This window comes from Stegostoma tigrinum, chromosome 1 (genome assembly GCF_030684315.1).
Source record: "Stegostoma tigrinum isolate sSteTig4 chromosome 1, sSteTig4.hap1, whole genome shotgun sequence".
Taxonomy (NCBI): Eukaryota; Metazoa; Chordata; class Chondrichthyes; order Orectolobiformes; family Stegostomatidae; genus Stegostoma; species Stegostoma tigrinum.
In genome coordinates, this window is record NC_081354.1 from 193,875,742 (window position 1) to 193,902,643 (window position 26,902).

Here is a 26,902-nt window from a genome sequence, read left to right on the forward strand (position 1 = left end):
AGAACTGTGGATGCTGGAAATCAGGCGCAAAAACAGAAGTTGCAAGAAAAACTCAGCAAGTCTGGCAGAAGAAAACAACAGTTAGCGTTTTGGGTCCGGTGATCTTTCCTCAGAGTTCAGATGGTTATGTTGGAGCTGCACAGGACTTTGGCCACGGCTACAGTACAATGTGCAGTTTTGGCCTTCTCACTATAGGAAAGATGTGTTTGCGCTGGAGGAGGTGCAGAGGAGATTCACTAGGGTGTTGTTTGGATTGGTTGGAACATTTTAGGTAGGAAGCTAGATTGATTAAGTTCAGGTTATTGCTTTCGAGCAATGAAAGCTGAGATGGAACTGACTGAGATTTATAAGAGAGAGTGGAGAGGGTGGATGGGAAGCAACTTCGTGAAGCATCAGTACAAGAGGACAAAATTTTAAGGTAGAAGGCAGAAGGTTGAGAGGAGATTTGAGGAAAACTCGTCCTACTGCTACTCGTCTACTACTTGTCCTGAGGATCATCTTATGGATGATAATGGAACAGTGTAGGTTAGATGAGCTTCAGATTGGTTTCAACAGGTTGGCACAACACTGAGGGCCAAGGGCCTGTACTGCGCTGTAGTGTTCTATGTTCTATATTCTATGTTCTACCCAGGGAGTGTTGAGAATCTGCAATGCACTGCCTGAGAGGATAGAACATAGAACATAGAACATTACAGCACAGTACAGGCCCTTCGGCCCTCGATGTTGTGCCGACCTGTCATACCGATCTGAAACCCATCTAACCTGCACTATTCCATGTCCATATTCTTGTCCAATGACGACTTAAATGTACCTAAAGTTGGTGAATCTACCACCGTTGCAGGCAAAGCATTCCATTCCCTTATTACTCTCTGAGTAAAGAAACTACCTCTGACATCTGTCCTATATCTTTCATCCTAGGAAAAAGGCTCTCCCTATCCACCCTATCTAACCCTCTGATTATTTTATATGTCTCAATTAAGACACCTCTCAACCTTCTTCTCTCTAATGAAAACAGCCTCAAGTCCCTCAGCCTTTCTTCATAAGACCTTCCCTCCATACCAGGCAACATCCTAGTAAATCTCCTCTGCACCCTTTCCAAAGCTTCCACATCCTTCTTATAATGCGGTGACCAGAACTGTACGCAATACTCCAAGTGTGGCCGCACCAGCGTTTTGTACAGCTGCAGCATAACCTCTTGGTTCTGGAACTGGATCCCTCTATTAATAAAAGCTAAAACACCGTATGCCTTCTTAACAGCCCTGTCAACCTGGGTGGCAACTTTCAAGGATCTGTGTACATGGACACCGAGATCTCCATGCTCATCTATACTACCAAGAATCTTGCCATTAGCCCAGTACTTTGCCTTCCGGTTATTCCTTCCAAATTTATCACCTCACACTTAGAACATAGAACATTACAGCACAGTACAGGCCCTTCGGCCCTCGATGTTGTGCCGATCTGTCATACCGATCTCAAGCCCATCTAACCTACACTATTCCATGTACGCCCACATTAAACTCCATTTGCCACCTCTCAGCCCACTTCTGCAGCTTATCTATGTCTCTCTGCAACCTACAGCATCCTTCGTCACTATCCACAACTCCACCGACCTTAGTGTCGTCTGCAAATTTACTAACCTATCCTTCTACGCCGTCATCCAGGTCATTTATAAAAATGACAGGCAGCAGTGGACCCAACACCGACCCTTGCGGTACACCACTAGAAACTGGTCTCCAGGATAAACATTTCCCATCAACTACCACCCTCTGTTTTCATTCAGCAAGTGAATTTCCCATCCAAACTGCTATATCTCCCACAATCCCATTCCTCCAGGGTAGTTGAGGCGGGAAACTTTATAACCTTTAAAAAGCACTCAGATGGGCTCTTGAAAATTAGTATGTTACAAAATGAAGACAGGCATCCAAATCAAACCAGCCTGTATCTGCAACACAGTAAAATTAAATGACCCTCAATGACCCTCAATTTAATTATTTAATGACCCTCAAAATTTATCCCAGTGGTTCCTAACCAATCTTTTCGAACAGTGAGTAATAAATTTTAAACAACCAATGCCAGTCACCAAATTTATAGCTTAAACAAAAGAATTAACAATCATATTTGGCCTTATCCTTTACACTGAAATGCTGGGTTCTCCCATCATTTGAAAATGGAGATATTTGTACAAATGTCACCTTCAGTGAGTTGGTTAATTGTTTATTACCATTCATGACTGGATGTTGTCGGACTGCAGAGTTAAGATCTGATCTGTTGGGGGATTGTTTAGCTCTTTCTATCACTTGTTTTGGCATGCAAGTAGCCTGCTTTGTAGTTTGCTAGTTTGACACTTTATACCATCCTGCATTCTTCCCTGTTTAGGAAAACAAATTCTGGTCACTTTCTTTGGTTTTTGTACTTTTGGTTTTCTAGAGTTCAGTGTCACAGAAAAAATTTCACAATCAAGCCTTGTTTTGTTACTTATTATTCAGATTGTGCTTTTAGTTATGCAGAAATTCCAAGCCAGAGTCGAAAGAAATCTAATTGTTGAATCATAGAACAATTACAGCACAGGAGGAGACCATTTGGTACATTATTATTAGCTGTCTGCAAGAACTTCAACACGGCTTTGTGAGGGGTAGGTCATGCCTTACAAACCTTATCGAGTTTTTTGAGGATGTGACTAGAAAGGTTGATGAGGGTCGAGCTGTGGATGTGGTGTATATGGACTTCAGTAAGGCATTTGATAAGGTTCCCCATGGTAGGCTCATTCAGAAGGTCAGGAGGAATGGGATACAGGGGAACTTAGCTGCTTGGATACAGAATTGGCTGGCCAACAGAAGACAGCGAGTGGTAGTAGAAGGAAAATATTCTGCCTGGAAGTCAGTGGTGAGTGGAGTTCCACAGGGCTCTGTCCTTGGGCCTCTACTGTTTGTAATTTTTATTAATGACTTGGACGAGGGAATTGAAGGATGGGTCAGCAAGTTTGCAGACGACACAAAGGTCGGAGGTGTCGTTGACAGTGTAGAGGGCTGTTGTAGGCTGCAGCGGGACATTGACAGGATGCAGAGATGGGCCGAGAGGTGGCAGATGGAGTTCAACCTGGATAAATGCGAGGTGATGCATTTTGGAAGGTTGAATTTGAAAGCTGAGTACAGGATTAAGGATAGGATTCTTAGCAGTGTGGAAGAACAGAGGGATCTTGGTGTGCAGATACATAGATCCCTTAAAATGGCCACCCAAGTGGACAGGGTTGTTAAGAAAGCATATGGTGTTTTGGCTTTCATTAACAGGGGGATTGAGTTTAAGAGTCATGAGATCTTGTTGCAGCTCTATAAAACTTTGGTTAGACCGCACTTGGAATACTGCGTCCAGTTCTGGTCGCCCTATTATAGGAAAGATGTGGATGCTTTGGAGAGGGTTCAGAGGAGGTTTACCAGGATGCTGCCTGGACTGGAGGGCTTATCTTATGAAGAGAGGTTGACTGAGCTCGGTCTCTTTTCATTGGAGAAAAGGAGGAGGAGAGGGGACCTAATTGAGGTATACAAGATAATGAGAGGCATAGATAGAGTTGATAGCCAGAGACTATTTCCCAGGGCAGAAATGGCTAGCACGAGGGGTCATAGTTTTAAGCTGGTTGGTGGAAAGTATAGAGGGGATGTCAGAGGCAGGTTCTTTACACAGAGAGTTGTGAGAGCATGGAATGCGTTGCCAGCAGCAGTTGTGGAAGCAAGGTCATTGGGGTCATTTAAGAGACTGCTGGACATGTATATGGTCACAGAAATTTGAGGGTGCATACATGAGGATCAATGGTCGGCACAACATTGTGGGCTGAAGGGCCTGTTCTGTGCTGTACTGTTCTATGTTCTATGTTCTATATAATAATATAAATAGTGTTGACAGAGCAAAGTTAAGCAATTAGGTAATCTAATTAATTTCTAAGATTTAAACCCAATATTCTTACTTCAGGTCTCTGTTCGCAGAACAAAAAACAGGCAAACGGACACAGTTAAGGGATAAACCAAAAGAGAAAAGCAATGTAATTGGTAGTTCACTTAGGCAGACTCTACAATATGTAAGCTCTGATGAAGGTTCTAGGCCCAAAACGTCAGCTTTTGTGCTCCTGAGATGCTGCTTGCCCTGCTGTGTTCATCCAGCTTCACACTTTATTATCCACAATATGTAACATTACATCTAAATAGCATTATATTTTGCATGGTTTCTGATGGCATGCAAATATTTTCTAGTAGACTCCAGGGAATATTAACTTAATTCTTAAAACAGATATTCTATTCTCCAAACTTTCAACGCGTAGATAATGATTGGACAACCAGGAAGCGCCTAGACCTCCATCTTCTAGGTTTCACAGGCACAATTCTTATGACTTAAACATAGTTCAAAAAACAGTTCAGACTTTGCTTCTCGTTGTTAAACTGGTTGTCTTCCTGTGAGACCCCGGTTAACATTCAATTTCTGCCATCTGTTTGAGCATAATGTATCTCCAGAATCAAAGACTTCTGCGCACCTTTGTACAAGAATCAACCTGCAATTTACTTCTAGGTCTGGCTTCATAAACAAACATCTTTAGTTGTTCTCCTCTCATTTTTTAAAACGAGCTGTTGCTCGCAATTCAAAGGTTACTTTCAGCTGTCAGCATACAATTCATAGCTCCAAACAATGGAAGGCTGAAGGGGACGAGTCACTGAATATATTCAAGAGAAAGATAAATGTCTATGTTTTAAAGGTATCGAGGGACTTGGAGAGAAAGCAGGAATAAAGTGAATCAGTCATGATCCTATTGAATGGCAGAACAGGTTTAAAGTGCCAAAAAGCCTACACCTGTAGTGGTTTCTACAATAATTCAAAGTGAATTCCGGAGCTACGTTGAATACTTGTTTGAGTCCTAAAAGAAACTAAACGAACTCTGAAAGCTCACAACATGTAGGACAACTCTTAGGTGGAATTAGGAAGTAAAAGGGTACCAAAGAACAGTTACAGCACAGAAAGAGGCCGTTCAGCCCATCATGTGTCTGCAGCTGAGTAAAATAATGGCTCATTCTAATTCCACTTAACAGCACCTGATCTGTAGCCTTAAAAATTAAAACATTTCATGTGCAGATCCAGGTTCATTTTAGATTAATTCTTTCAGCTAATCACCAGGTGTTCTCACCTGTTAGCAAGAATTAATGGCCTGTTTGGGGATCATATCAAAGTCATTGTGTTAATTTTAGTTTGAAAGAAGGGTTTTAAAGTACAAACTATCCAAATATCCATGGCTGATTTGGACATGAAAAGATGTTGCTATGTGTCATTCTAGTCACTCATTGTCAAACATTTTGAACATGTTTAATGGCTTTATTCATGTTAGTTCTTTGGGCACTGAAACTTACTATTTAATGTCTTTCATATTTATTTTCAGGTAATGCCAAACCAGTTAGTTACAAAGCAACTAAACTACAAAAGGGCAGCCCTTCCCGATCAAATGAAGTTATCAGCCCTGAGGTTCTAAAGATGCGAGCAGCATTATTTTGTATTTTCACCTACTTGGACACAAAGACATTGCTGAAAACAGCTGAGGTCTGTCGGGACTGGAAATATGTGGCAAGGCATCCAGCAGTTTGGACTAGAGTTCTGTTGGAGAATGCTAGAGTATCCTCCAAGGTATTCATGATGCATTGTACATCAGAGTGAAATGGACATAATTTACTCAAATTAGGAACAGTTGTTTAGCTGAGTACTGTAATAACATCTCAAAAGAATATATGAACAGAGAATTTTATCTTCACTAAAATCAGCATCAGCGTGTCTATGGGCCTTGGTGACCAGTGTGGTCATTTTAGGGTTAAAAGGAACTGTAGATGCAGGAGAATCCGAGATAACAAGGTGTGGAACTGATTGAACACAGCAGGCCAAGCGGCCAAGCAGAAATTTCTGATGAAGGGACTCAGCCCAGAATGTCAGCTTTCCTGCTCCTAAGATGCTGCTTGGCTTGCTGTGTTCATCAGCTCCACACTTTGTGATCTTGGTTATTTTAGGGTGTCATCCATGCATATATTGTCATAGTCATGCAAAATAGAAACAGGTTATTTGGCCTACCTATGCCGACCAACAAACACCAAAACATACGAAAATAATTAACCTGCACTTTGTCCATAGCCTACTCTGCTTCACGGATGCATATCTCCACCAGGATCCAAGTGGTCTCCTCCCTTGCCTCCATCGCAGTCTGGGATAAATCTCAGTGATTTATACACATTTATGCCGGCTAAAACATGTAATACCTCCACCTTATTAGTTGGAAAGTGGATACATCACCAGGGCCAAATAGAGTATTCCCTAGGATATTGAAGGTGGCCAGGGAGGAAATAGCAGATGGCCTGAGGATTATTTTCCAATATTCACTCGACACAGGTGAGGTGCCAGCGGATTGGAGGAATGCAGATGTGGTTCCGTTGTTTTAAAAGGCTACAAACAAAATGCCAAACAATTATAGGCCAGTTAGTCTTTCTTTGATAGTAGGCAAATTGTTAGACTCAGTCCTGAGAGAGCAGATCAGCTATCACCTTGAAAGGCAGAGACTAGTCAGGGACGATCAGCATGGCTTTGTAAGGGAAGGTCCCACCTTCCAAATTTGATTGAGTTCTTTGAGAAAGTGACAAGTAGGATCGATGAGGGTTGTGTAGTGGGATATTGTCTACATGGATTTTAGAAAGGCTTTTGACAAGGCCCCACATGGAAGACTGGCCATAAAAGTAAATCCCATGGGATACAGGGTAATGTATTGAATTGGATCCAAAGCTGTAACAGTAAACAAGGGGTAATGATTGATGGCTCCCCTTGCAAATGGATCAATGTTTGAAGTAGTGTTCCACAGGGCCTGGAGTTGCGACCCTTGCTGTTTGTTATATACATTAATGATTTGGACTTGAATTTGGGACGCAATTTGGAAAATACAGAAAAGTAGGCAAGAGGAATGTCAGATCGACCATGATCCCATTGAATGGTGTAGTAGGCTTGAGGGGTCAAACATAGAACATAGAACATTACAGCACAGTACAGGCCCCTTGGCCCTCGATGTTGTGCCGACCTGTCATACCGAACTCAAGCCCATCTAACCTACACTATTCCATGTACGTCCATATGCTTATCCAATGACGACTTAAATGTACCTAAAGTTGGCGAATCTACTACCGTTGCAGGCAAATCGTCCCATTCCCTTACTACTGTCTGAGTAAAGAAACTACCTCTGACAACTGTCCTATATCTTTCACCCCTCAATTTAAAGCTATGCCCCCTTGTGCTCGCCGTCATCATCCTAGGAAAAAAGCTCTCCCTATCCACCCTATCTAACCCTCTGATTATTTTATATGTTTCAATCAAGTCACCTCTCAACCCTCTTCTCTCTAATGAAAACAGCCTCAAGTCCCTCAGCCTTTCCTCGTAAGACCTTCCCTCCATATCAGGCAACATCCTAGTAAATCTCCTCTGCACCCTATCCAAAGCTTGCACATCCTTCTTATAATCCGGTGACCAGAACTGCACACAATACTCCAAGTGCGGCCGCACCAGAGTTTTGTACAGCTTCAGCATAACCTCTTGGTTCTGGAACTGGATCCCTCTATTAATAAAAGCTAAAACACTGTATGCCTTCTTAACAGCCCTGTCAACCTGGGTGGCAACTTTCAACGATCTGTGTACATGGACACTTGCTCCTGTTCACTAATACCTTGGAACAGACCACAAACCCACGCTAGGTCTACTTAAAGGGGACAAGGCAGTGCTGCCCATATAATTACAAGTTGGAACACCAACTTGAGAGGCCAAGTAGCAAATGAGAATGCATTGAGCTGCCTCCCACTGGCAGATACACTACCAATGGTACTGCCACTGGAAGAGTTGAAATGCCCGTCAGCCATGATTTAAATGGCAGAGTGAACTTACTTCCACTCCTGCGTCTTATGCCTTATGGTCTAAGAGTACATAATGGTTTAAAATTTTCTGGAGACACTTCCAGTCACAGCTGACAATATCAGACTTTGGACACAGAAGGACCTGGTCCTGGCAAAACTAAAACAGCATTTAAACAGTCCTTGGATAAGCATGTGGATGACAATGGGATAGTGTAGGGGATGGGCTTAGATTAGTTCACAGGTCGGCGCAACATCGAGGGCCGAAGGGCCTGTACTGTGGGAGAAACCAAAGGGCTGTCACAATCAGAATTGAAACTTTTTTTGGACTCAGAGAGACCGGATCACAGCAAAGGATGACAAATTATCATGGGGAGCAAGAATAATTTACCATGCAAACGTCACCACCAGACACGAGCTGAACTCTGCTAAGGTCATCCAAGGGTTTCAGAATGAAAATGTTGGTGAGATGTCATGTCTGGCAGCCTGAATTTGATGCAGACACAGCCGTGTTGGTGGGACAGTGCCCAGAGTGACAACAAGGACAAAAATTACTGCCAGCATCTCCCCGTCATTCATGGGAATGGCTGAGTGTACCTTGGACTTGGTTAAACTTCGACTCTGCTGGTACTTTCATGGGCTCAGCATTCTTAGTCATGTGGATGCCCACTCAACATGGCTGGCAGTGAATAGAGTTCATTTGTCAAACAACAGGGCAAAGACAGATAAACTGCGCACATCCTTTGCCAATACATGGATTCCTAAAGGAGTTGGCAACAGATAACAGGCCATCTTTTACCAGTGGGTAACTTGAGTATTTCCTGAAATTGAATGGTATTCATCATATAAGGACAGCTCCATACTATTCATCATCCAGTGGTTTGACAGAAAGAGCAGTCAAAACTTTGGAGGCAGGCTCAGAGAAACAGCCTACGGCTTCACTAGATACCAAACTGTACTGGTTGCCTATTTGATTATAGGACCACCTCTCATGCAACTACAGGGATAGTTCCAACAGAGTTGTTCATGGGGAGAAAACTTTGCATCAGTTTAAACCTGATATTCCCAGACCTGGGAGAGGGTGGAGGTTTGGGGGGAAGAGGGTGAAACGACATCACGAATGCCAACACAACACTTTGTTAAGCAAGATAGACAGTTTACTTCAGGGAACAAAGTTTGGTGTAGGTACAACAGGAATGTCCCTGCATGGATATGAGGCATGGTGGACACGAGATCAGGTTCAGTGACGTATAAAATTCGGGCAGGTGGAATAGTCCTGAATAAGCACTTGTACCATGTGAAAGCTGCAATGTTGCAGAAGCAAAACGTGCCCAGCTCCTCGACTACCTTTCCGACTGTTCCAGAACCCATGGGTCCTCCCTGTCTGTAAAGCATTGAAAATCATATGAAGACAAGCTGGTTAAAAAGGTGTTTGGCAGGCTTGCCTTCATTGCTAAGTCTTTTGAACAGAAGAATTGGGAACATAGAACAAACAGCATTAAAGCGCAGTACAGGCCCTTCAGCCCTCGATGTTGCGCCGATCTGTGAACTAATCTCAGCCCATCCCCTACACTATCCCATCATTATCCATATGCTTATCCAAGGACAGTTTAAATGCCCTAATGTGGCTGAGTTAGCTACATTGTCAGGCAGGGCATTCTACACCCTTACCACTCTCTGAGTAAAGAACCTGCCTCTGACATCTATCTTAAATCTATCACCCATCAATTTGTAGCTATGCCCCCTTGTACAAGCCGACGTCATCATCCTAGGAAAAAGACTCTCACTGTCCACCCTATCTAATCCTCTGATCATCTTGTATGTCTCTATAAAATCCCCTCTTAGCCTTTTTCTCACCAATGAGATCAGACCCAAGTCCCTCAGCCTTTCCTCATAAGACCTTTTCCCCAGACCAGGCAACATCCTGGTAAACCTCCTCTGCATCTTTTCCAACGCTTCCACATCCTTTCTGTATTGAGGTAACCAGAACTGTACGCGATATTCCAAGTGAGGCCGCACTAGCGTTTTGTACAGGTGCAGCATGACATCATGGCCCTAGAACTCAATTCCTCTACCAATAAAACCTAACACACCATATGCCTTCTTAACAGAACTATCAACCTGGGTGGCAATCTTCAGGGATCTGTGTACATGGGCACCAAGATCCCTCTGCACATCCACGCTACCAAGAATCTTTCCATTGACCCAATATTCTGCCTTCCTGTTATTCATCCCAAAGTGAATGACCTCACATTTATCCTTATTGAACTCCATTTGCCACCTTTCAGCCCAATTCTGCAGTTTATTCAAGTCTCCCTGCAACCTGCAACATCCTTCCACACTGTCCACCATTCTACCGACTTTAGTGTCATCTGCAAACTTACTAACCCATCCACCTATGCCTGCATCCAAGCCATTTATAAAAATGACAAACAGCAGTGGTCCCAAAACAGATCCTTGAGGCACACCACCAGTGACCTGACTCTAGGCTGAGTATTTTCCACCAACCACCACTTGTTGCCTTCTTACAGAAAGCCAGTTTCTAATCCAAACTGCTAAATTTCCCTCAATCCCATGCCTCTGCATTTTCTCCAATAACCTACCATGTGGAACCTTATCAAAGGCTTTACTGAAGCCCATGTACAGCACATCAACTGCCCTACTCTCATCCACATGCTTGTTCACCTTCTCAAAAAAACTCAATGAAGTTTGTGAGACACGACCTGCCCTTGACGAATCCATGCTGACTATCTCCAATCAAATTGTTGCTTGCGAGATGATTATAAATCCTATCTCTTATAATCATTTCCAAAACTTTTCCTACAACACAACAGACGTAAGGCTCACTGGTCTGTGTTCCTGTTACTCCTTCCAAAGTGAATCACGTCACACTTTTCTGCATTAAACTCCATTTGCCACCTCTCAGCCCAGCTCTGCAGCTTATCTATGTCCCTTGCTAACCTGCAGCATCCTTCTGCACTATCCACAACTCCTCTGACTCTGGGTGCTCCGGTTTCATCCCTCAGACCAAAGATGTGCAGGTTAAATGGCTTAGTCATGCTAAATTTCCTGTTAGTGTTCAGAGATGTGTAGATTGGATGGATTGTGAGGAATGGGTCTGTGTGGGATACTTTGAGGGTCAGTGTGGATTTCTTGGGCCGAAAGGCCTGTTTTCACACTGTAGGGATTCTATGATCCTATGATATAGAGGCTTTGGAGAAGGTGCATAAGATATTTTCCAGAACGTTGAATGCATTGTTGAGTTTTAGGTATAAACAGAAGTCGGAAAAACTTGGTTTGCTTTCACTGTCGTGTCAGAACTAAGGAGCGACCCGATAGAAGTATATATATTGCCACCACCTCTGTGTCTGTGGTGCTGATGGGACAGGATACATCCAGGGATAGTGACTTTGCTGTGTGGGACATTGTCTGTAAGGTATGATTTCATGAGTGTGGCTGTCAAGGTATTGCTTGACTGGTGTGTTGGACAGATGTTTGTAAGGAGAATTTTGCAGGATCTACAGGGCTGTGTTTACCATTGCATTTTTCAGTGCTTAGGTCAATGCCACATGATCCATTTGGGTTTGGTCGTCCTTTGAGATTTCTTAGTAATTGTTACAACTGAGTGGCTTTCTAGGCCATTTTAGACTAGATTCCCTACAGGGTGGAAACAGGCCCTTCGGCCCAACAAGACCAGGCCGCCGTTTGGAGCATCTCACCCAGGCCCATCCCACTATAACCTACACACCCCTGAACACTACGGGCAATTTAGCATGGCCAGTCCACCTAACCTGCACATCTTTGGACTGTGGAAGGAAACCAGAGCACCCGGAGGAAACCCACGCAGACATGAGGAGAATGTGAAAACTCCGCACAGACTGTTGCCCGAGGGTGGAATTGAACCTGAGTCCCAGGCGCTGTGAGGCTGCAATGCTAACCACTGAGCCATCGTGCCGCCCCTAGAAGGCAGTTGAGACTTAACCACTTTTCCATAGATCTGGAATTACGTTAGAGAGAAGAAGGTTGAGAGGTGACTTAATTGAGACATATAAAATAATCAGAGGGTTAGATAGGGTGGATAGGGAGAGCCTTTTTCCTAGGATGGTGACGGCGAGCACAAGGGGGCATAGCCTTAAATTGATGGGTGAAAGATATAGGACAGATGTCAGAGGTAGTTTCTTTACTCAGAGACTAGTAAGGGAATGGAATGCTTTGCCTGCAACAGTAGTAGACTCGCCAACTTTAGGTACATTTAAGTCATCATTGGACATTCATATGGACATACATGGAATACTGTAGGTTAGATGGGTTTGAGATCGGTATGACAGGTCAGCACAACATCGAGGGCCGAAGGGCCTGTACTGTGCTGTAATGTTCTATGTTCTACATGTTGGCTGCACCAGGTGAGGACGGCAGACTACTTTCTCTAAAGAGCAAGAGTGAACTATGGGTTTTACAACAATCAGCCATAATTTCACACTGTTTGCCAATACATTGTGGAGGTGGCGGAACGCAGGAGGTCAGATGAGCAGGAAAGTCAATGTTTTACACCCTTCATCAGGACTAGGGAGGGGAAAGGGAGCTCAAAAATAAATAGGTGGGGGTGTGGGGTTGTGGAGGGTAATTAGGATGGTGGTAGGTGGAAGCAAGGAGGGGATTGTCGAGATAGGTCATGGGAAGGGTGGGGCAAATAGGTGAGGAAGAAAGACAGGTTGTGCCAGAAAATGGAGGCAGTTATGAGAGGGGTTGTTGGACATAAGATGAGGCCGGTGTTGGGGATATTTTGAGACAGGTGTATTCTATGTTGCGGCAATCAGGCTGTCAGCTCCCGAGGTGGAATGTGAGGTGATGTTCTCCGATTGCATGTGGTTTCATTGTGACACTGGAGGAGGCCCAGGATGGACATGTCACCAGGGAGTGGGAGTGGGACATCTGTCCTATATCTTTCACCCCTCAATTTAAGGCTATGCCCCCTTGTGCTCGCCGTCACCATCCTAGGAAAAAGGCTCTCCCTATCCACCTGATCTAACCCTCTGATTATTTTATATGTCTAAAATGATTGTTTAAAATGATTGGCAATCAGAAGGTGTTGTTGATTATCGTGTAGAGAGCGCAGATGCTCTGTGAATCGATCCCGAATCTGTGCTTGGTCTCACTGATGTAGAGGAGACAACATCGGGAGCAACGGATATTATAGGCCAGATTGGAGGATGTCCAGGTGAATCCCTGTTGAATTTGGAAAGATTGTTTGGGTCCTTGGATGGATGTGAGAGTGGAGGTATAGGTACAGATTAGCACCTTCTGCGTTTGCAGGGAAAGGTACTGGGTGTGGTGGAGTCGCTAGGCAGTGTGGAGCAGACAAGGTGGTCGTGGAGTGAGCAGCCCCCACGGAAGCCAGATAAGGGTCAAGAGGGAAATATTTCTTTGATGTTGGGGTTAGGTTGTAGTTGGCGAAAGTGGCAGAGGAAGGTGTGTTGAATGCAGAGGTTGGTGGGTTGGCATGGAGGGTCAGGGGACTCTGTCCTTATTTTTGTTGGGGGAGTTTGAGGGCAGAAGTGCAGGAAATGCAAGAGGTGTAATTGAAAGCATTATGAATCACCAGAGGGGGGATGTTATGGCCCTTGAAGTAGGAGTACATCAAGGTTGTCAAGGTGTGGAATGCTCTATCTTGGGAGCAGATGCAGTGGAAGCAAAGGAGTTGGGAGTGTGGCATCACATTCACAGGTGAGAGGAGGTGTAGTCAACGTAGCTGTGGGAATTGGCGGGCTTGAAATTGATGTCGCTGTTGAGGTGGTTATCAGAGATGGAGACAGAGAGGCCCAGGAACCGGGGTGGGGCGAGGTATTGGAAATGGTCAGGGTGACATTGAGGTAGAAGTGAAATGTGTTAGTAAAGCAGATGAGCTGGTCATGCTCCTCATGGGAGCATAAGGCAGTACTGGTGCAGTCATCAATGTAGCCAAGGAAGAGGTGATTGCTAGTGCCAATGTAACTGCGGAAGAGGGACTGTTCCACATATCTTTCACAGTAATTATTAGACTTTTTACCTCAGATTTTTATTGAATTCAAATTTTACGATCCTCCATGGTGGAATTTGAAGCCAGGCCTCAAACATCATTTTGATCTTTGGATTACTAGTCCCAGCTCTTGCCATCAACAGCACTTTTGACTCCCACAACCACTTCAATCCAGAAGACAAGGAGAGCAGATACAAGGGAACAATGCTACCTGCAAGTTGCCCTCTAAGCCACTTACCGTCCTGACTTAGAAATACCTTGCTGTTTCGTCACTGTCATTGAATCAAAATCCTGAGACTTCCTCCCTAATGGCATGCACATGTAAAACAGGCTAATGAATGTGGCAGTCCATAGAGACAGTTTGCCATCACTTTCCCTAGGGCAGTTAAGAATTTGCAATAAATGGTGTGCAAGCCAGCAACAGCCATATTCTGTGAATGAATTTCAAGAAAAGATGTAATTAATATTCTTTAAGGTTTTAAAATTGATGAGAAAAGAAAGTTGAAAGACTGTTTCTACTTAAATTTTACAAGGTACCAGGAACAGATGGGATACTGAAGGAGATTAGAGTGGAAATTCTAAAGGTGTAGTACATAATATTCCCATTTTCCACAGACTCAGGGATGGTGCTAAAGTACTTGAGAATTTAAAGCATTGCACCCCTGTTCAAAAGGGGGCTGTAAGAATAATCCAAATAAGTACAGGCCTATCAGTTTAACCTCAGTAGTGAGAAGACATTTAGAATAATTCAGGCCAAAAAGAAAGGCAACTTGCTCAAATGTATTTTAACTTGGAAGAGCCATGTGGAATTCAGAAGAGAAGACAATGTTAAATGAATTTCTGGAGATTTAAGTGGCTTTACAAAATACATTTGACAAAGTATTGCACAACTACATTACCCGTAGTGTCCAAGGATGTGTAGGGTAGGTGGGGCAGCAATGAGAAATGCAGGATTATAGGAATGGGGGTGTTGAATCTGGGTGGGATCTCTTCAGTGGATCGGTGTGGACTTGATGGGCCGAATGGCCTGCTTCTACACTGTAGGGGTTTAATGATGATAATGATTCTATGATGAAATACAAGGATTTTCAAGGCCTTGACTAGATAAATACTGAGAGGAAGTTTCCCCTCATGGAGAATCTGGATCAGAGGGTACAGTCTCAGAATAAATGGACACCGATTTAAGATGAGGAGGAATTTCTTCTCTCAGAGGGTGAGAGTCTTTGAAACTCCATGTCACTGAGTGGAGGCACAGTCTTTGTGTATATTTCAGGCTGAGTTAGATTCCTGATTAGCAGGGAATCAAGGGTTATGGGGAAAGGGCAGGAAACTGGATGTGAGGAATGTAGAATCAAGCATGATCCGTTTGAATAGCTAAGCAGGCTCAAGGGTCAGAGATAATGGGAACTGCAGATGCTGGAGAATCCAAGATAACAAATTGTGGAGCTGGATGAACACAGCAGGCCAAGCAGCATCTCAGGAGCACAAAAGCTGACGTTTCGGGCCTAGACCCTTCATCAGAAAAGGGGGATAACCCTCTCCCCATCCCCCTCTCTGATGAAGGGTCTAGGCCTGAAACATCCGCTTTTGTGCTCCTGAGATGCTGCTTGGCCTGCTGTGTTCATCCAGCTTCACACTTTGTTATCAAGGGTCAGAAAAGTCTACTTCTTCCTATTTTTTACAGTCATATGGCCTGTCCTTATGTAAGCCTCACAGTATGACCCAGTGAAGCTGAGCTCTGGTAAGCATGCTCAGGATATTAGGTGTGCAGAACTTTGCAAAAACTTTGGTGTTAGGGATTTTGTTCAATCACTCAAGTTTGTATATAAGGCTTAAGTAGTGAAAGTTTGATGCATCTATTTGCTTTATGTAATGCGGATGAACAGTCCATGCCTCACAGCCGTAAAGGAGTGATGTGTAAGCCATTGCCTGGTATACTGGTGAAGTCTTAATTTGAAGGAGGGGCAGGTGGCACCACTGTGGGGCCTAGATCCTGGGAGGGTTGCCTGATCCTAAATCAGGTCCTGGAATGAAACCCTTTGACACATCTCACCCAACCTGCACCCCACAATTCTAAAACCCGAGCCAAAATCTGTCCTCTGGATCTCAAAACTAAGATGGAAGACAAACTTCAAGTGACTATTAATTAACCATTTAAAATCCTTAATTGCGGCAAAGATGAAAAAGCCACTGTGGGGCTTCACTTGCCAAAAACAAGAAATCACAGGCTGGATAGAAAGGCCACTCAGAGAATTTTCGGCACTGTATTTACAAACCAGCCTGAAGATTGTTTCAGATAGCCATAAAACTGGCTTGACAGATATTGATCGATTTTTACAGTGATTCCTGTAGTTTCATCGCTTGGATCAGGTTCATTATTGCAGAGTGTTGAAATCATTTTCCTTTCACGCTACATGCTGAATGAAATATGTCTTGAGGACTTCTTGTTGTTTCAATGTAAATACACAGAATAAAGAAGAAACACTTGAAAATTGATTATATTTTCTTCTTTGCAGATTTAGGGTAAATAGGCCATGAATAATGGAATGCTGCTCACTGAAGCTGCAAGTGTTAATTGTGATATTCATTCAGTTATTTTAATTATTCTTGAGAATTATTAATAGAGGGATCGAGTTCCGGAACCAAGAGGTTATGGTGAAGCTGTACAAAGCTCTGGTGCGGCCGCACTTGGAGTATTGCGTACAGTTCTGGTCACCGCATTATGAGAAGGATGTGGAAGCTTTGGAAAGGGTGCAGAGGAGATTTACTAGGATGTTGCCTGGTATGGAGGGAAGGTCTTACGAGGAAAGGCTGAAGGACTTCAGGCTGTTTTCATTAGAGAGAAGAAGGTTGAGAGGTGACTTAATTGAAACATATAAAATAATCAGAGGGTTAGATAGGGTGGCTAGTGAGAGCCTTTTTCCTAGGATGGTGACGGCAAGCATGAGGGGGTATAGCTTTAAATTGAAGGGTGAAAGATATAGGACAGATGTCAGAGGTAGTTTCTTTACTCAGAGAGTAGTAAGGGAATGGAACGCTTTGCCTGCAACAGTAGTAGATTCGCCAACTTTAGGTACACTTAAGTTGTCATTGGATAAGCATATGGACGTACATGGAATAGTGTAGGTTAGATGGGCTTGAGATCGGTATGACAGGTTGGCGCAACATCGAGGGCCGAAGGGCCTGTACTGTGCTGTTATGTTGTATGTTCTATGAATGTTTAGTTTTGGGGTTGGATAAATAGGAATTTCTGCTTCTATTTTTATGTGACTGAATACTCCAAATGGGTTACACCGTTGACAATGTACTGCAAGTTCAAATGTTAAGTTATAAAGAAACATTAAACAAACCAGTGAATCTAGGATGAGGAGGAATAATGTAAAAATTAAAGCTAAATCTTTCAGGAGTGAATTTAGGAAACAGTGCTTCATAATAAGGGGATTGGTAGAAGCTCAGACATCAACTGATCCATGGAAAAGATGACGCAATAACAGTATGGACAAACATTAATTTAGAGACCGGAAACAATAGCAGTTGTTTTCAGAGTGAAGAACACTTTATAGTGCAATTTCTCAGGGATTAGTGTTAACAGCCCAGTATTCCTCAAATATATTAAAAATCTAGATCTTGGTGTACAATACAAACTATAAAAAATTTTCCCATGCAAGTATTTTGAATTGAGGACAATAGTGTTATATTTCAAAAGGACACGGTGATGTGGCAAAAATATGGCAGATGAAATTTGCTGCAGAAACGCATGGTATTATTTATTTACTCTTTAGTATCATTCTGAAGCTGTTGTTTTTATCCATGTATACAGCTGAAATCTCTTTGGATTGCATTTATTGGATCTGTATTTTCTGTATGTTTCAGTTTATGGTGACCCTTTCCCAATGGTGTACACAGACACACTCCCTCACTCTGCAAGGCATTAAACCTCGTCCAAAAGGAAAAAAGGAAAGTAAAGAGGAATATCTTAAAAACACACAGTGAGTATCAACTCATGCATTATCAAGACTGCTTAGAATGGTGAGAATTATAGACTCAAAATCAAGAGAGTGTATATAGCAAATTAAACAGCTACATTTAGGAAGCGGCTAAATAGACATGAAGGAGAAGGGAGAAGAGGGTTGTATTGAAAGGATGACATAAGGATAGGCAGGATTTGATTTGATTGGATTTATTGTTGTTACATGTACTGACATACAGTGAAAAGTGCTGTGTTGCGTGCGATTACTGGCAATGCATACCATACAGAGTACATCATGATAGCAGAACAGAGTGCACAAATCAGTGTTAGATCCTCAGAAAAAGTGCAGAGAGAGCAATGAACATTAATATTTGAGAGATCCATTCAAAAGTGTGATAACAGCGGGAAAAAGCTGTTCTTGAACCTGGCCATATGTGCACTCACATTTTATGGATGTGAGTTTGCTCGCTGAGCTGGAAGGTTCGTTTTCAGACGTTTCGTCACCATTCTAGGTAACATCATCAGTGAGCCTCCGATGAAGCGCTGGTGTTATGTCCCGCTTTCTATTTATCTGTTCAGGTTTCCTTGGGTTGGTGATGTCATTTCCTGTGTTGATGTCATTTCTTGTTCTTTTTCTCAGAGGATGGTAGATTGGCTCCAAATCAATGTGTTTGTTGATGGAGTTCCGGTTGGAATGCCATGCTTCTAGGAATTCTCGTGCGTGTCCCTGTTTGGCTTGTCCTAGGATGGATGTGTTGTCCCAATCAAAGTGGTGTCCTTCCTCATCTGTATGTAAGGATACTAGTGATAGTGGGTCATGTCGTTTTGTGGCTAGTTGATGTACATGTATCCTGGTGGCTAGTTTTCTGCCTGCTTGTCCAATGTCGTGTTTGTCACAGTTCTTGCAAGGTATTTTGTAGATGACGTTCGTTTTGCTTGTTGTCTGTATAGAGTCTTTTAAGTTCATTAGCTGCTGTTTTAGTGTGTTGGTGGGTTTGTGGGCTACCATGATGCCAAGAGGTCTGAGTAGTCTGGCAGTCATTTCCGAGATGTCTTTGATGTAGGGGAGAGTGGTTATGGTTTCTGAGCCCGTTTTGTCTGTTTGTTTGGGTTTGTTGCTGAGAACTCGGCGGACTGTGTTCATAGGGTACCCATTCTTTTTGAATACGCTGTATAGGTAATTTTCCTCTGCTCTGCGTAGTTCCTCTGTGCTGCAGTGTGTGGTGGCTCATTGAAATAATGTTCTAATGCAGCTTCGTTTGTGGGTGTTGGGATGGTTGCTTCTGTAGTTCAGTATTTGGTCTGTATGTGTTGTTTTCCTGTAGACGCTGGTTTGAAGTTCCCCATTGACTGTTCGCTCTACTGTGACATCTAGGAATGGCAGTTTGTTGCTGTTTTAGAACATAGAACGTAGAACATAGAAAAGTACAGCACAGTACAGGCCCTTCGGCCCACAATGTTGTGCCGTGAAATAATCCTAATCCAAAAATAAAGTAACCTAACCTACGTTCCCCTCAATTCACTGCTGTCCATGCGCATGTCCAGCAGTCGCTTAAATGTTTTCCTCCTCTTTTGTGAATTTTATGCCAGTAAGGGTATTACTGATGGTCTTGAAGGTTTCCTCTAATTTGTTTTGTTGCCAATAACCAGAAACACCTGCCACCCTGGTTATACTCTCTTCCACCCTCTTCCATCGGATAGAAGATATAAAATGTGAATAGCGAGTTTTGAGAAGATTTGTAGCTCAGGTTGAGATTCTGGATGTAAGTTTGCTCGCTGAGCTGGAAGGTTCGTTTTCAGACATTTTGTCACCATTCTAGGTAACATAGCAGACCCAAAGTTTGGGTTGGATGGTTGGCAGAGCTGTTGTTCGAGTCTCTGCATTACTGCCTCTGCTAAGAACCCTGATACCGGAGATTCCATGGGTGTTCCGTTGGTTTGTCTGTAGGTTTTGCTATTGAAAGTGAAGTGGGTGGTAAGGCATAGGTCCACTAGCTTGATGATGTTGTCCTTACTGATGAGTTTGGTGGTGTCTGGTGTATGTGCCTTTGGTTCTTCTAATAGCGTAGTCAGTGTTTCTTTGGCCACGTTGATGTCGATGGATGTGAACAGGGCTGTTACGTCAAAGGAGACCATTATTTCATTCTCTTCTATCTTGGTGTCTTTGATGGTGTTCAGGAATTCTTGGGTGGAGTGAATGGAGTGGCGTGAGTCTTCTGCTAGGTGTTTTAGTCTTACATACAGATGAGGAAGGACATCACTTTGACTGGGACAACGCATCCATCCTAGGACAAGCCAAACAAAGACACGCACGAGAATTCCTAGAAGCATGGCATTCCAACCGGAACTCCATCAACAAACACATTGATTTGGAGCCAATCTACCATCCCCTGAGAAAAAGAACAGGAAATGACATCACCGATGCAGGAAATGATATCAGCAACCCAAGGAAACCTGAACAGATAAATAGAAAGCGGGACATAACACCAGCGCTTCACCGGAGGCTCACTGATGATGTTACCTAGAATGGTGATGAAACGTCTGAAAATGAACCTTCCAGCTCAGCGAGCAAACTTGCATCCAGAACCTCAACCTGAGCTACAAATCTTCTCAAAACTCGCTATTCACATTTTATATCTTCTATCCAATGGAAGAGGGTGGAAGAGAGTAAAACCAGGGTGGCAGGTGTTTTTGGTTATGTTGATTGCCTTTTCAAGGCAGTGGGAAGTATGGATAGAGTCAGTCGATGAAAGGCTGGTTTGTGTGATGGATCATGCGGTGTTCATAATACGATGATAGCTTGCTGCTGTCTTAGGAAGAGCAGTTGCCAGACCATGCTATGATGCTTCAGATAGGATGCTTTCCATGGTGCAGCTATAAAAATTAGTAACAGTCACTTGAGACACGCTGAATTTCCCTAGTTTTCTCGACCATTGCATCATCGTGTTTGGACCAGGACAGATTGTTCGTGATCATCCCTCCCAAAAACTTGATGCTCTCAACCATCTCTATCTCTGTGCCACTCGTGGTGACGGGACGAGCCTTCCACACCACTTCCTGAAGTCAGTGTCTTTTGTTTTGCTGATGTTGATGGAGAGGCTATTGTTGCTAAGCACTGAGCCACTTTCGTGTACCCTGTCTTGTTATTTGAGATCTGATCTACAATGTTGGTGTCATCAGTAAAACTGGTAAATGAAATTGTGGTGGAATTTCACCACATAGTTGTGAGTGTATAACGAATATGGTAGTGGCTTGAGTATGCAGCCTTGCAACGGACCAGTGTTGAGGATTATCGTGGAGGAGATGTTGTTGCTCACTCTTAGTGAAAGCGATCAATGGGTAAAGTTGAGAATCTAGTTACATTTGAGTGGATTGCTCCTACACTCATGGACGCTCAGTCGCAGCAGTGTGTACTATCTACAAGATGCACTCCAGAAATTCACCAAAGATCCTCAGACAGCACCTTCCAAACCCACGCCCACTTCCACCTTGAAGGACAATAGCAGCAGATGCATGGACACCACCACCTCCAAGTTCCCCTCCAAATCACTCACCATCCTGCCATTCCTTCACAGTTGCAGAGTCAAAATCCTGGAATTCCCTCCTTAATAGCATTGTGCATCAACCCACAGCAGAAGAATGCAGCGGTTCAAGAAGGCAGGTCACCACCACCTTCTCAAGGGCAACAAATGACGTGCAAGAAATTCTGGCCAGTCAGTGACGCCCACATCCCACAAAATGAATTGAAAAAAATGGGTGGAGTTGCTGTCAGTCAAGACTAACTTCTACAAGCACTTCATAATTATGGAGGTCGGAGCCGCCGTGCAGTAGTCATTAAGGCATGCTGTATGATCTTTCTTTGGCTCCGGGGTGATGCCAAGGCCTATTGGGACAAGTACTGACTGCTGTGCTGAAGGCTGAACTTGCTTCTGCATGATTACCTTTGGAGTTAAGCTCTATCCTTGTCTGAGTGTGTGCATTTACTGGGTCAGAAGCTTCCATTTGTGTATGCTGCTGTTTAAAATTCTACATTTATGAGCTTTCAGCAGGTTTAGTTTCAAGGGTCTCATTGAAAGGGCAGAAATAAAGAAATGCAACTACTACAGATCTGAAACAAACAAAAACTAATTGCAGAAGAAAATTGGCAGGTTTGGCAGCATCTGTGAACGGAAAAGAGTTGACTTTGAGGTCATTGACCAGTTCTGAAAATGGGGTATAATCATTAGAGTAGAATCCCTACATTGAGGGAGCAGGCTATTTGGCCCATTGAGTCTAACCGCCTGTCCACGAGCATCCCACCCAGACCTACCCTGTTTCTGTAACCCTGCATTTCCCATGGTTAACCCACATAATATGCACATCTCTGGAAACTATGGGAAACTGGAAATGGCCAATCCACTTAACCTGTACACGTTTGGACTGTGGGAGGAAACTAGATCACCCAGAGGAAAACCACACAGACACAGCGGGAATGTGCAAACTCCACATAGATGACTTACCCAAGATTGAAATCAAACCAGGCACTGTGCAGCAGCAGTCCTAACCACTGAGCCGCTGTGCTGGAATATAGAACATTACAGCACAGTACAGGTCCTTCAGCCCTTGATGTTGTGCCGACCTGTCATACCGATCTGAAGCCCATCTAACCTACACTATTCCATGTACGTCCATATGCTTGTCCTTAAATGTACTTAAAGTTGGCGAATCTACTACCGTTGCAGGCAAAACATTCCATTCCCTTACTACTCTCTGAGTAAAGAAACTATCTCTGACATCTGTCCTATATCTATCACCCCTCAATTTAAAGCTATGCCCCCTCGTGCTCGCTGTCACCATCCTAGCAAAAAGGCTCTCCCTATCCACCCTATTTAACCCGCTGATTATTTTATGTGCAGACTCATTGGCTGAAGAGCCTCGTCTGTACTGTATCAGTCGATGGCTCTCAAGAGTTAGGGTTATAAATGATTTTGTTTTGAATATAGGAGATATGGTTAGTAAGTTCGCAGATAACTCCAAAATTGGTGGTATAGTGGACAGCGAAGAAAATTATCTCCGAGTATAATGGCACATTGATCAGATGGGCAAATGGGCCGAGGAGTGGCAGATGGAGTGCTGCATTTTGGGAATGCAAATCAGGGCAGGATTTATACACTGAATGGTAAGGTCTTGTTACTGAACAAAAAGACCTTAGGGTGCGGGTTCATAGTTCGTTGAAAGGGAAGTCAGGGTAGACAGGGTGGTGATGAAAACTTTTGGAACACTTGACTTTATTGGCCAGTGTGTTGTGTACCGGAGTTTGGAGGACATGTTGTGGCTGTACTGGACATTGGGTAAGCCACTTTTTGAATACTGGGTTTAGTTCTCGTCTCCCTGCTAGAGGAAAGATGAAAGAGCTGAGAAAAGATTTATGAGAATGTTGGCAAGGTTTGAGGGTTTGATCTATAGGGAGAGGCTGTATAGCCTGGGCCTAAGATCCTAGGAGCATCAGAGGCTGTAGGTTGATCTTATGGAAGTTTTTAAAATTATGCATGGCATGGACAAGGCCTTTTCTCTGGGATGGGGGAATCCAATCCTAGAGGGGGAAAAATTGAAAAGGGACAGAGAGCCATCAACTGACACAGTACAGACGAGGCTCTTCAGCCCATGAGTCTGCACATACAAAAAGACTCTAAATCTACACAAATCCTACTTTTCACCACATGACCCAACGCCCACCTTTTTCTCCGCTTTATTGATGACTGTATCAGCGTTGCCTCGTGCTCTCACAAAGGATTGTGAGCAGTTTATCAACTTTGCCAATACCTTCCACTGCACCCTCAAATTCACCTGGACCATTTCTTACACATCACTCCCCATTCCTGGATATCTCTGTCTCCATCTCTGTGAACCGACTCACCACTGACACTCATTTCAAATCCATTGACTCCCACAATTACCTTGACTACACCTCCTCTCACTCACCGTGCTGCAAAAGTTATTAGGGGAGGCGATGGCCAAGTGGTACTATTGCAGGACTGTTAATCCAGAGTCCCAGATAAAGTTCTGTGGACCTGGGTAATCCTGCCACGGCAGATGATGGAATTTGAGTTCAGTAAGTATGTGGAATTAAGAGGGTAATGATGACTGTGAACCCATTGTCAATTGTTGGAAAACCCATCTGGTTCAGTAATGTCGTTTAGGGATGGAAACTGCCATCCTTACCTCGTTTGGCCTACATGTAACTCCAGACCCACAGCAATGTGGTTGACTCTTAATTGTCCTCCGGGTAATTAGGGATGGGCAATGAATGCTGCCTGGTCACCAACGCCCTCATCCCACGAATGATGAAAAAAAGATCAACCCCATACTCACAATTCCTCCACCTCCGCTGCATCAGCTTCCAGGATGAAGTGTCTAATTCTATGACTTCCCAGATGTCCAGATTAAAACACAGACAGATTCTGAACAAGACCTCACACCTAAAATGCATTGCCTGTCTGAGATGCCACCTGTTGGATACATTAATAAAACCTTTAGTTATCTCGGGGCAGTCTGAAAGAAATTCTGAGACTTGCATTTAATCAATTGAAATCTGCATCTCCTTTCTAACTGATTAAAGATTTCACAGGAGGGAGTCAGCCAGCCATTTTAGGTTTATTCAATACATTCGCATCAGTTGAATGAACTTTTGATCTTTTCCTTTTAAATTCTATGTATTGATAACTCCTCTCTCACTACATCTGAGGAAGGAGTAACACTCCGAAAGCTAGTGTTTTCAAATAAACCTGTTGGAACATAACCTGGTGTTGTGTGTTTTTTGACCTTGCCCAACCTAGTCCAACACAGAAACCTCCATATCTTTCAGGGAAGGAAAGCCAGCCTTTCGTGGTATGGCCAATGTGGAACTAGAGGCCACAACTTCAAGATTGTTGGCTAGAGACCTATGAATGAGATGAGGAGACAATAGGAACTACAGATGCTGGAGAATCCAGTTTTGAGACAGTATGTTTTGAGACATATAAAATAACCAGAGGGTTAGATAGGGTGGATAGGAAGACCCTTTTTTCCTAGGATGGTGACGGCGAGCACGAGGGGGCATAGCTTAAAATTGAGGGGTGATAGGTAGAGGACAGATGGCAGAGGTAGTTTCTTTACTCAGAGAGTAGTAAGGGAATGGAACGCTTTGCCTGCAACTTTAGGTACATTTAAGCCATCATTGGACAAGCATATGGACGTACATGGAATCGTGTAGGTTAGATGGCTTGAGATCGGTATGATAGGACGGCACAACATCGAGGGCTGAAGGGCCTGTACTGTGCTGTAATGTTCTACGTTCTAATCCAAGATAACAATGTGTGGGGCTCGATGAACACAGTAGGCCAAGCAGCATCTTAGGAGCAGGAAAGCGGACGTTTCGGTCCTAGACCCTTCAACAGAAATGGGGGAGGGGAGAAGGGTTCTGACATAAATAGGGAGAGAGGAGAAGGCAGATCGAAGATGAGTAGAGGACAAGATAGGTGGAGGGGAGACAGATAAGTTAAAGAGGCGGGAATGGAGCCAGTAAAGGTGAGTGTAGGTGGGCAGGTAGGGAGGAGATAGGTCAGTCAAAGGAGGACAGACAGGTCAAGGGACAGGATGAGGTTAGTCGGTAGGAAATGGGGGTGCGGCTTGAGGCGGGAAGAGGGGCTAGGTGAGAGGAAGAACAGGTTCGGGAGGCGGGGACGAGCTGGGCTGGTTTTGGGATGCGGTAGGGGAAGGGGAGATTTTGAAGCTTGTGAAATCCACATTGATACCATTGGGCTGTTTGGTTCCCAAGCGGAATTTGAGTTGCTGTTCCTGCAACCTTCGGGTGGCATCATTGTGGCACGCAGGAGGCCCAGGATGGACATGTTGTCGAAGGAATGGGAGGGGAAGTTGAAATGGTTCGCGACTGGGAGGTGCAGTTGCTTATTGCAAACTGAGCGTAGGTGTTCTGCAAAGCAGTCCCCAAGCCTCTGCTTGGTTTCCCCGATATAGAGGAGGCCACAATGGGTACAGTAGATGCAGCATACCACATTGGCAGACGTGCAGATGCTGTCCCCTGGATCAAGACCCCACCCCGGAGCACCAAACCATCAAGTCCCAATCTATCTACAACCTCATCACCTCAGGTGACCTCCCATCCACAGCCTCCAACCTCATCGTTCCCCAACCCTGCACCACCCGCTTTTGTCTCCTTCCCAAAATCGCATGCCTGTCCAGTCCCCCTCCACTGTGGATAGCAAGAAGCTTTTTCCCAGAGTGGGGGCTCAGATACTAGGGGTCATGAGTTCAAAGTGAGAGGAGAAAAGTCTATGGGAGATATGTGTGGAAAGTTCTTTAGGCAGAGGGTGGTGGGTGCCTGGAACGCGTTGCCAGCGGAGCTGGTAGACGCAGACACGTTAGTGTCTTTTAAGATGTATCTGGACAGGTACATGAATGGGCAGGGAGCAAAGGGTTGCAGACCATTAGAAAATAGATGACAGGTTTAGACAGAGGATCTGGATCAACGCAGACTTTGTGGGCCGAAGGGCCTGTTCCTGTGCTGTAATTTTCTTTGTTCTTTGTTTACTGACTTCCTCATCTGCCTAGCTGAACTCATCCTCCCCCTCAATAATTTCTCTTTCAATTCTTCCCACTTTCTACAACAAAGTGGATGGCCATGGGTACCCGCATGGGCCCAAGCTATGCCTGCCTCTTTGTAGGTTAGTGGAACAATCCCTCTTCTGTACCTACACTGGCCCTAAACCCCACCTCTTCCTCCGTTACATTGATGACTGTATCAGCGCCACCTTGTGCTCCCATGAGGAGCTCGAACAGTTCATCCATTTCACTAACACCTTCCACCCCAACCTTAAGTTCACCTGGACCATCTCTAACCTCCCCTACCTTCCTGGATCTCTGTCTCCATCTCGGGCAACCACCTAGAAACCAATATCCATTTCAAGCCCACCAGCTCCCACAGTTACCTAGAATACCTCTCTTCCCACCTAGCTTCCTTCAAAAAGGCCATCCCCT

General features: G+C 44.0%; 1 protein-coding gene across 1 annotated transcript in view; it reads left to right on the top strand.

Annotated features, from left to right (window-relative positions):
- The window catches only part of fbxo41 (F-box protein 41), a 177,415-nt gene that overhangs the window by 52,533 nt on the left and 97,980 nt on the right, over window positions 1–26,902 (top strand). Inside the window, exons 7-8 of the mRNA XM_059650909.1 lie at window positions 5,414–5,655; window positions 17,791–17,906. Of these exons, the coding sequence (XP_059506892.1) occupies window positions 5,414–5,655; window positions 17,791–17,906 (358 nt within the window). The remainder of the gene's footprint in view (window positions 1–5,413; window positions 5,656–17,790; window positions 17,907–26,902) is intronic.